The sequence below is a fragment of the Electrona antarctica genome, assembly GCF_951216825.1.
Source record: "Electrona antarctica genome assembly, chromosome: 14".
In the NCBI taxonomy this organism is placed as follows: domain Eukaryota; kingdom Metazoa; phylum Chordata; class Actinopteri; order Myctophiformes; family Myctophidae; genus Electrona; species Electrona antarctica.
Window position 1 is genome coordinate 39,565,902 of NC_136795.1, and position 9,589 is coordinate 39,575,490.

Sequence of the window (9,589 nt, forward strand, 5' to 3'; positions counted from 1 at the left end):
TGGTCTCCACAAAGCTATTAAGCCTCCCATTAACAACATCCATGTAGGGAACAAAATGGTTTGTCCATGGCCTCTCCTTGAACCACTGCTGGTGTACTGTAATCTCCTTCTGGAGTTCAGCACGCAGGTTTGGAGGAGATGCCACAAGACAATCAACCACAGTTTCAAAGTTCAGCACCTTCCTTGTCAACACTAGTAACTCTGCTGGGTTCATCTTATTGGTCAGATCATACTGTTGTGATGCAGAGATGGTTGAACCCAATATGCAGAGTTACAGGAAACAGTGTTGATTTCAAAGTATTTAATAGGAAAATGAGGCATACCATACAATTAAGTGGAACTCAGGAATCAAGGCATAAAACTCCACTTGATTAGAACGCAGGAAACCAGAACTAAACTCACACTTGAGTAGCAGGTATCAGTATGCAGTATGCAGTATGCAGGAATCAAACAGAAAATGACAACGTAGTCAAACAGGAACATGCACCGACATCAAACTATGATCTGACACTGAATGTTTGCAATGAGTCCAGTCTTATAGGGGGAAGGTGATTGTGGAATAGTTCACAGGTGGGATGACGAGGGAGTTGGAGACAGGTGAGTAATTGGGACTGCAGTGTGGAATGGAAAGGTGGGAGTGGCCAGGGCTGACATGGTCTGTGGAGAGACAGATCATGACAAGTTTGTGATTACATTATATTACACTTTAGCTGCCATGCTTTATTTCATGTCTTTATTGGGACCTTCTTGGCCTTCTCCATCTCCCCCAGCAGTGTGTCCTTGGCGAGCGTCACATTCATTTGGGCCATCTTCATCAGGTCAGAGATCATTTCTGGGCGGTACGGTAGTTGGAAGACGCCATATTTTTTCCTATTGTGCTCAAGAACCTGGTGGCTGCCTGAAAATTTTGAAGAGTTTTTTATTTTTTTGTTTACTAACGTGCACAACTGCCCACATGCATCCTCACTTGAATCCAACAAAGTCATTTTCACAACTTGTCAAACTACCAAAAGGAATATTGGTTTAGCCTATATTTTTTGCATTTAGTTTGTAGCGTTCATCAGGCACTTGAATTAGAGTTTCAAATTGACTGGGCCAAGAAAACAATAACCTACAGAAACTTTAAAGGAATTCTCACCCAAATGTCATATAGCATTGTGTTTTAAAGTTTAAAACACAATGATACATTCTTCCTAATACAAATATCAATTTCTAATCAACACTACAACGGAGCACATTGAAGCAAAACCATCCAATATTGGGAGAGTTTTTTGTGCCTCGAGGTCTACTTTCATTATCATGAACAAACATGGGTGACACTTTAATTTAGCAAAATCCATGATCCTTCAAGATGTGTTTACTGAATATATTTGGAATTGACAGTACAATTAGTATTTTCATAGAAAAGTACTATATACTATAGTTACCATCACAGTTTTTCATGTTGAACAGGGGCATGTGGATCACGGTTGGGATTTTGCCATCTCCTGGACACACATAGTAGGGGTCTGGAGAGACAGCGGCGTTGCTGGGTAGGTGAACATGTGGGAAACCTATACCCATCGACTTGGACATGCGTGAAGCTTCTTCCAATGTCTGTATAATTAAGGAACTTGAGTCTTAATTCTTAAAATAATATTTACAATAGTTAATTACCTTTTCATATAGGCTACTGTATTAAAAATTGCTATTTGCTAATGATATAAATACATACATACAGGCTGGAGGCATTATAATTAGATTACAAGCTGCACAATGCACATTTCCTGTCCTACCACAGAATAGGCCTACCACAGATTTTGAACTCGTCGTGTGCAAGTACTGGCATTTTACCATTGACATAATAGAGCCTGTCTGCTTGCTCTGGGGAGGAATACAATTTTGACTTTCAGGTTGTGTGTGTGTGTGTGTGTGTGTGTGTGTGTGTGCACGCTACCATTTCAGGGTTCCAACTGCTAAAGTCGAGAGAGATAATGAGGTCGATGTTTCTGTCTTTTCTGAGGGCGGCGAAGTAGGGAGAGTTCAGAAGTATCCCGGCATCTTCGTAGTCCCTCGTTTCGGTGTCCAGGTTTAGATTTTTAGCTTCTTCAGTGGTACAAAAATACATCACAAAATACATTACAACCAGAGCACTTTGTCCAAATCGATACATGTCCTCAGCTGACAACAATCATTTGTTATGGATTGTTCTTTTTTCCCCCCCTTTAGTACACAAATATACCTTGATTTACGATTTTTACTCACAAAGACGACGTAAGAGATTGTAGGCCTATTTGTTTCATTTATGGGACATGACATGTATAATTTCGTTGCTGTCGTGAGGAAACCGCCTAACTCCATTTTTGAGGTTTTTGCATAAATCATAAATTCCCTTTACGTCTGTGTGTTGGTTGGTTAAGGTTTTCTTAATTTCCTGAAAAATATATATTTTAAACATTTTTGAGTTAGGTGGTTTCCTCCCGACAGCAGAGATTTGATACTGTACCTGAGTTATCTATACAGTTCATAGATACATCTAGTCGGTTTGGCAGTTCAAAATTAAAACGCAACATACCACTCAAAGGACCACAATGGAAATAAACTTTTGAGATTTTTGTGTTTCATCCTTTTGAAAGTTATCTACAAATGCATGTTCATGCACTGTTGTTAATATAAAATGTCAATAATAATCAATTAAAAAACAATATTCTTATTTTTTATTGATTAGAGTATGTATCCTATAGCTGTGTTTTTGCAGAAGCAAAAATACATAATGCAAAGTTAGATATAAAACACCCACCCATCAAACACATCAAACATCTGAAAGGTAAAAGTGTTCTCAAACTAAAAGCTAAAATATTTCATATTGTATGTACACAGTATACACGAGACGATCATGATTAAATGTACTCATGATTACAGAGCTGAGATAGTGAATCTTAAAAAATAAATACCTTAATGCCATATCATTTCATATTTGAATTTTAGGCCACATAATGCATGCTGATGTATTTTATTGAAAGTATTAATATTAGAATACTGCCTTTTTTGTGACTGTCACTGAGCGTTGATTGGAATCAAGGGGATTACTGTTTCCTTAACAGTTGAATACACAGATTGATACAGATTGAACAGTGATAGAGCTCTGATCCTACCACTCATGCCATGTAGGAAGTTGTATGTGGTTCCCCACTTCCAAAGAACTACACATTCTATGCCCAGAGGAAAAATCTGTCTCATTTAAAGCTGATCTATTGCTTCTGAGACAGAAAGGAGCTAAACATTTTGTTTCTCATTTGTGTTTCATTTGTAGACCACTTATGTCTCGTTTACTGCTCCTAAAATCCCTTAGGAGCAATAAGGGGAGCTTTATTTGAGATTATATTGAGATTATAGTGAGAGAGAGATGAGACGTAGAGGAGATCTCTCTATTGGCTACTTTAAGTCTCGTTAGTGTCTCATTCTTATGGAGCCACAAATAAGCAACAACTGACTAGCTTTAGTTGAGATTACAGTGAGACAGAAATGAGATCTCTCTATTGGCTCGAGTCCCATTCTCATGGAGCCATAAACAATTGAGTAGCTTTGGTTGAGATTACAGTGAGACAGAAACGAGACATAGGCGAGATCTCTCTATTGGCTCGAGTCCCATTCTCATGGAGCCATAAACAATTGAGTAGCTTTGGTTGAGATTACAGTGAGACAGAAACGAGACGTAGGCGAGATCTCTCCATTGGCTCGAGTCCCATGCTCATGGAGCCATAAACAATTGAGTAGCTTTGGTTGAGATTACAGTGAGACACAAACGAGACGTAGGTGAGATCTCCAATAACTCTCATTTGAGATATAATTGACCTGTAAATGAGATACAGTAAACATGCAAATATTTATATAAAATACAATAATTTCATTCAATAAAACTTTATTTTTTTATAAAGTGCAAGGTATGCAACACTGTAAAGTAGGGATGCACCAATATGGAAATTCTTGGAGGGAGGGCGAGGTGAATACAAACAGCAAACATTATTTAACATATTGGTATCAGTATTTATTAAATTGTTATTTACAAAGGAATCGGCCAAGAATTCAGAAGGAGCGAGGTTGGCCAGGGGTCGGCCGACCGATGGGCCGACCCGGTCAGCCAGGAAATTCACCTCGATCTTCTGAATTATTGGCCGATTCCTTTGTAAATAACAATTTAATAAATACTGATACCAATATGTTTTTTTTTAGTGTTTGCCGTTTTTAATTTACACTTTTTGTGCCAGAGAAACAAATGCATCTTAAAACAAGAAATAAATGTTCAGAATCTACAGCTTGGTAGACTACAGATAAACACCAACACAGCCAATGCAAAATGTATGCTTATCACCACCAGATAAACAGATGCACATTAACATACTCAGTGATGTGCTCAGTGATGACATCAAAAGCAAGAGTACTCATTATGCAAAATGAGACAATACTAGACAACTAGAAACAACTATGCGGGAACTGCTTTCTGGCCTTGACAGCCAATGCCTACAACCAAACAGAAAAGTCCTGTCTGATTGCATGAAACAACGTTAAACTCACTTTGCCACTCACTTTATGCATACCCTATTACCCTTTAAAAGGGTGGGTGGGTGAAATTTGTTTTTGTGCATTTGTGTTTTTTCATAGGGGGCCGGGGGGAAGAGGGCAAGGGGGAAAGAAGATCAAGAAAAGAAGCAAAGTTACACAAAAATTAAATCTACATATTCACATATAAACCTGAGATGATGTCTAAAGGTGCATGAGCATAGCAGCAAGACAAAAAGTCAGCGTGCACAAATGTCAGTCCGTGTCAACAGCATATTCTACATAAAAAGACTGACACTGGTATAATATGCAGATTAGGTCCATGAGGTACTACAAAGAAAAAGATACCTTGTAACTGGTATAATCCACAGGTAGGTTCAAAGGAGAGGTAAATCCAAGTCACTTGTCCCTGGCTGGTATAATCCACATGTGCGTTCAGGGAAGAGCAAAGTTCTGAGACCAGCCTGACGACACCTCCTGTCATCAGGCTGCCGAACTTGCACGGGGAGCTCGCCTCCCATTATGTGCTGAAGTCCACGATCAACCTTGGAAGTACTTGGAGACGTTGAGGACGAGGCTGGCGCAGCTTCTGCATTTATTGGCCATATGGCCTTCTTCAAGCCCTCCGTGTAACACCTAACTGGACAATCTGTCCAGTGTGGCACACCATAAGGCAGTCTGAAGACAGAGAAGATGACATGAGCTACACAAACACACATTCAACATGACCCCCCGCCCGCCCCCCAGTTGGTTAAAACAAAGAGACTGTGTCCCACCAGTTCACTGGCTGCATTTCTTTACTGTACGAAGGCAGACATTATTTCCCAAATGATAATGTATTGGCTACATCATAAATTCAGAATATACTTTACAAAACCAAGATGGAATACTTACTTAAATCGCATCCACCTTTGTCTGGTCCAGTCTTTTTCCCCTTCTGGAATGACACACCTCAACTGAATAATAATCAGTTGCATTCCTTCCTGGCATGCTGGTGAGCTCAGAACATAAGCTGTCCACAGCCTGTGAATAGAGAGCAAATAACACAAACTGCATTTTAAAACATCAGCTTTGCATCCAAGTTGTGTGTGTGTGTGTATGTATGTCACAACTAGCCGGCTCTGGTGTGTGTGTTTGGTCTGGTGTGTGTGTCGCTTCACGTCAAGTCGCAAAAACACTTGTCGTGGAAGGGATCGATGGTAGCATTAGTCCGAGATGCCTTGGTGTTATGTGTTGTTTTTGATGTGGGTGTTTGAACAGACTGTGAAGACAAATATCCTTCGGGACAATAAAGATTATTATTGACATGCGGGAACAACTGTCGGACTACCGCTCAAACATGTGCTCGCTGCTCCCGTGCTTGTGGTTATGGTTAGGGTTTGAGTTTGAGGTAGGTTGTCGGACCAATAATACTGTTGGAAATAAAGCCTGTACCCACCGCGGAAACCCAGCAGTTTACATTACGTCCCATAAGGACATTTTCAGAATGTATATTCTGCTAAATGCAAAACTAGAAATAAACATTCATATCCGTGAGCGATATATCTCAGGACGATAGCGATAGATCTGTGAGGGGCCAAATCAGACAAATATCACACCAATATATCGCTCACGGATTACAGATGAGCATCTGTCTCTTAACATGATTTCACAAAAATGTTGTTTTAATGGTCAATATTAGTGACAGAACTATACTTCTTATACTTTAATTTAACTAAACCTTACCATGTTGAACTTCACAATGGCTTGTCTGGCTGAGAGCTTTCCTGGTCTCTTGTTGCGGCCTTGAGGTGATGTGGCATGAGGTGGAAAAGGAGCAATCTCACTGTCCCATGATCTCCCATCCTGAAAATACAAGAACAATTCAGTTCTTCATTCAATTCAGAGTTATTCTTTTGTTATATAAACTCAACAAAAGTTCGGAAACTTAACTTTGGTCCATTATTTCTCCACTTTATTAATAATACCAATTGGTATTGTATTTTATATAATTTTAATCGTTGATTAGTCACCTTTACAACAAGGTATAGATTGTAAGGATCGGGTGTTCGTGGAATGAGCAACACATAGCTAAATGTGTGGGTAACACCTCCAAAAAATGTGCCAAAATGACAAATGGTTGGTATTCAACCCTTGCTTCGAGTTGCTTAGTGGATTGGATGAATTAACTCTCAGACAGTAATAAGGAAAAAACACCTATTGGCCATTTTCACACGTACTAATTGTACACTCAGTGTTAGGGAACTCAGTAGCGGGTGGAAGATCCAAAAGCAGCTGCAACAGCTTGGCATGGTATGGGGCAGTATCTCTCTCACAGGCAAGTCAGAACAGTCAGAACTTGAGGTTGTCATCATTGAATGCAATTTCAAATGCAGTGAGATATCGGGATGAGATTCTGGAGCCACTATCCCATATTTTCAGAATCTGGGCCCTAACGCCATCCTCCAGGATGACAACACTCGCCCCTACAGAGCCAGTATCTTCACAGAGTTAAGTAGCCTACCTCCAGAATTTGGGAGTAGAGTGGATGGAATGGCCTGCCGTGAGTCCAGACCTCAACCCATTTGAACACTTGTAGGATCAGTTTGGATGTGCTGTACATGCTAGAGCGACCAACAGAACCATGTTGGATGACTTGCAACAAAACATGGCTGAGGAATGGGATGCCATCCCACAACAAAATGTGGCTAGGTTTGGTGACCAGCATGGTGCCAGGCTGTTGCAGCTGCTTTTGGATCTTCCACCCGCTATACTGAGTGGAAAATTAATAAAGTGAAAAAATGACCAATATGTGCTTTTACCTCCCTTGTATTACTGTGGGAGAGTGCAATCATCCAATCCACTAAGCAACTCAAAGTACCCTCTAGTGACACAGTCACTGTAAGCAAAGTGAACATCCCCTTCTTGGCAGAACATGACTGTCACAATCCTCCATCTCTATAATAATATTGCTCTCATCCATGACATATACTGTAAATCACCTGCATTGTATTAAATACACTCACTAATGTCAAGTCAAGTGCTTAATGCAGACAGTCCAGAGCATCCCCGGCGACTGACGTTGAGTTGAGGATGAATATCCAGAAGGTCACGGCACCAGTGTCACAGATACCACTTGGTAGGCACTATAAGCAATGATGAGAACAGGATCCACGTTGATAGTTCATTCTGTAAAACACAGACAAAGGCTAAATAGTTGTCTTTGGAAGTTTGGATGGACACTATATCAGGCGATGTTCTCAGCAAAGCAGGGACTCTACTATATTTTTACCGATAACAGAAAGAAAAATACACACACACTCTAACTCCAAATAAAGTAATTAAACTGCACTCAACACTGAGTTTACAGTTACTTGCTCAATAGTGGGCAATTAACAATTAAATTCAACTAAATACAGTATGTACTTGTCTTGTAAACCAGTGGTTCCCAAAGTGGGGTCCGGGGGTCATTGAGGGAGTTCCAGGGGGTCCCCAACTAAATTATAGTTAGAGTTACAGACCCATAAGGGTCCATTTGGTTCCTGAGAGTGTACAAATGGGCCCTAACAGGTCCATTTGTACACCCTGAGTTAAATTAACATTTTACAATATAAATTGGGGGTCCGGGATCGGGAGATAGACATGCCATAAAATGGGGGTCCGTAGATTAATTTAATGCATTTCAAACTGAGGGTCCTTGAAATTAAACAGGTTGAGAATCACTGCTAGAGCCTTCTCTCATGGGGGTCCTTGGCATATATTTTATAATGGGGGTCCGCAGGCTAATTAGTGTCAATGTGGGGGTCCTTGACATGAAAGTGGGAACCACTGTTGTAAACTGATGAAAATTAGCTTTAGGCTAAATCTGGTCCATTTTCATGGATTTGAAAACTTAATGTGCACTGTGCACAATAGCCTAGGATAGCAATATTGTTATAATGTATAGTGAGCTCGTAGATCGGCCATTTTCAATGTTTGACGCAGATCTGTATGCTCATAGCACAATTCTAGTTTGGTCACCTGAAGGGAAATAAAAACAAGTTCACCACAAGCCTCTATTGCCACAAGGTTGACTCATTTTGAACTTCCTTAATTGACCTTATGGACACCGCTGCCTTCTTGCCATCAAGGTGGTAACTAGGTGCAATTTCCCATTGACAGCCCATACATCCAAATAGAAAAGTCCTATCCCATTGTATTAAACAACGTCGAACTCACCAACAACACAGCAGTAGGAAGATCTTGTGCTGTAAGAGGTAATGCTGGAGGTTCAGGTTAGCCCTGGTTGTCCCTCTGAATCCACGCTGACACTGCCACAGCATCTGGCTTCCTTAAAATATATCAAAATAGTTTATAGTACAACATTGTCTCAATAAAAGTGTATTTACCTTTAAATGTCTCAATTAAATTACCAAGTTGCCATGCAGTCAGCATCTCTGCAACAAAAGTGTCCATGGTGAAACTCCATGACTAGAATGAAATCAGATTATCTAAATTAGAAAACAGAATGACTTGACATTTATTGTAAATTTAGCGAATGTAGTAATAATTTGTGATGAGGCAACCTGCGTTTGCACTACAAAAACAAATAACTATCGAAATTGGTTCTAGCTTGCAAAGCCTATTCTAGTTTAGGCACAACACAGCAGTATAAAGCAGACGAAATAACTATCTTTACATGAAGTCAATGTAATCATTCACGGTGTATTGTCCCTGTTCTCATGCATGCAACATGCTAACCATGCATGCTATGTTTAGGCACAACACTGCCGGTCACCGAGGATAACACCATGCTAACCATGCTAGCCATTAGCCCCTCTGCTCATAGTAGCCTATGAATCTATCATAGGCTATGATAGTTATCCCATGACGTCTCGTTTCTGTTTTGCCAACATGGAGGCTAAAGCAAAGCTAGGCCTCATAGTAGTTTAATACAAGTAATAAAAAGAAAACTCACGATGGATAAACGCCGGTCGGGTGAACTGAGCTGAACTCTGTTGGTGGTTTGTTGTTCTCTGCTTCTGCTTGTACTCACAGTCACTGCTCAGCCGAGTCAGCCCGCGCTTTTCTG

General features: G+C 40.2%; 1 protein-coding gene and 1 long non-coding RNA gene across 2 annotated transcripts; both read right to left on the reverse strand.

The window, feature by feature from the left end:
• Nucleotides 1-686: 686 nt before the first annotated feature.
• LOC306936149 (cytosolic phospholipase A2 gamma-like) lies at nucleotides 687-3,174 on the reverse strand. Its single transcript, XM_079519619.1, has 4 exons — nucleotides 3,135-3,174; nucleotides 1,937-2,085; nucleotides 1,428-1,596; nucleotides 687-898 (listed from the first exon to the last, which is right to left on the reverse strand). The coding sequence occupies exons 1-4, from the start codon at nucleotides 3,139-3,141 to the stop codon at nucleotides 726-728; spliced, it is 498 nt and encodes a 165-aa protein (XP_079375745.1). The 5' UTR covers nucleotides 3,142-3,174; the 3' UTR covers nucleotides 687-725.
• A 955-nt stretch (nucleotides 3,175-4,129) lies between these two features.
• Nucleotides 4,130-9,589, reverse strand: LOC306936588. The gene is made up of 7 exons (XR_013791511.1): nucleotides 9,476-9,589; nucleotides 8,931-8,988; nucleotides 8,737-8,848; nucleotides 7,545-7,707; nucleotides 6,265-6,384; nucleotides 5,434-5,562; nucleotides 4,130-5,217 (listed from the first exon to the last, which is right to left on the reverse strand). It is a non-coding gene; the product is annotated as an uncharacterized lncRNA (long non-coding RNA).

Bases quoted from the DNA above. Each gene is read 5' to 3' on its own strand.
- LOC306936149 (XM_079519619.1), bottom strand. The intron at 1,597-1,936 runs GTAGCGTGCACA...TTAATTATACAG, and splicing joins GCAGTTGGAACCCTGAAATG to ACATTGGAAGAAGCTTCACG. The intron at 899-1,427 runs GTAACTATAGTA...CAAAATTTTCAG, and splicing joins CAACATGAAAAACTGTGATG to GCAGCCACCAGGTTCTTGAG.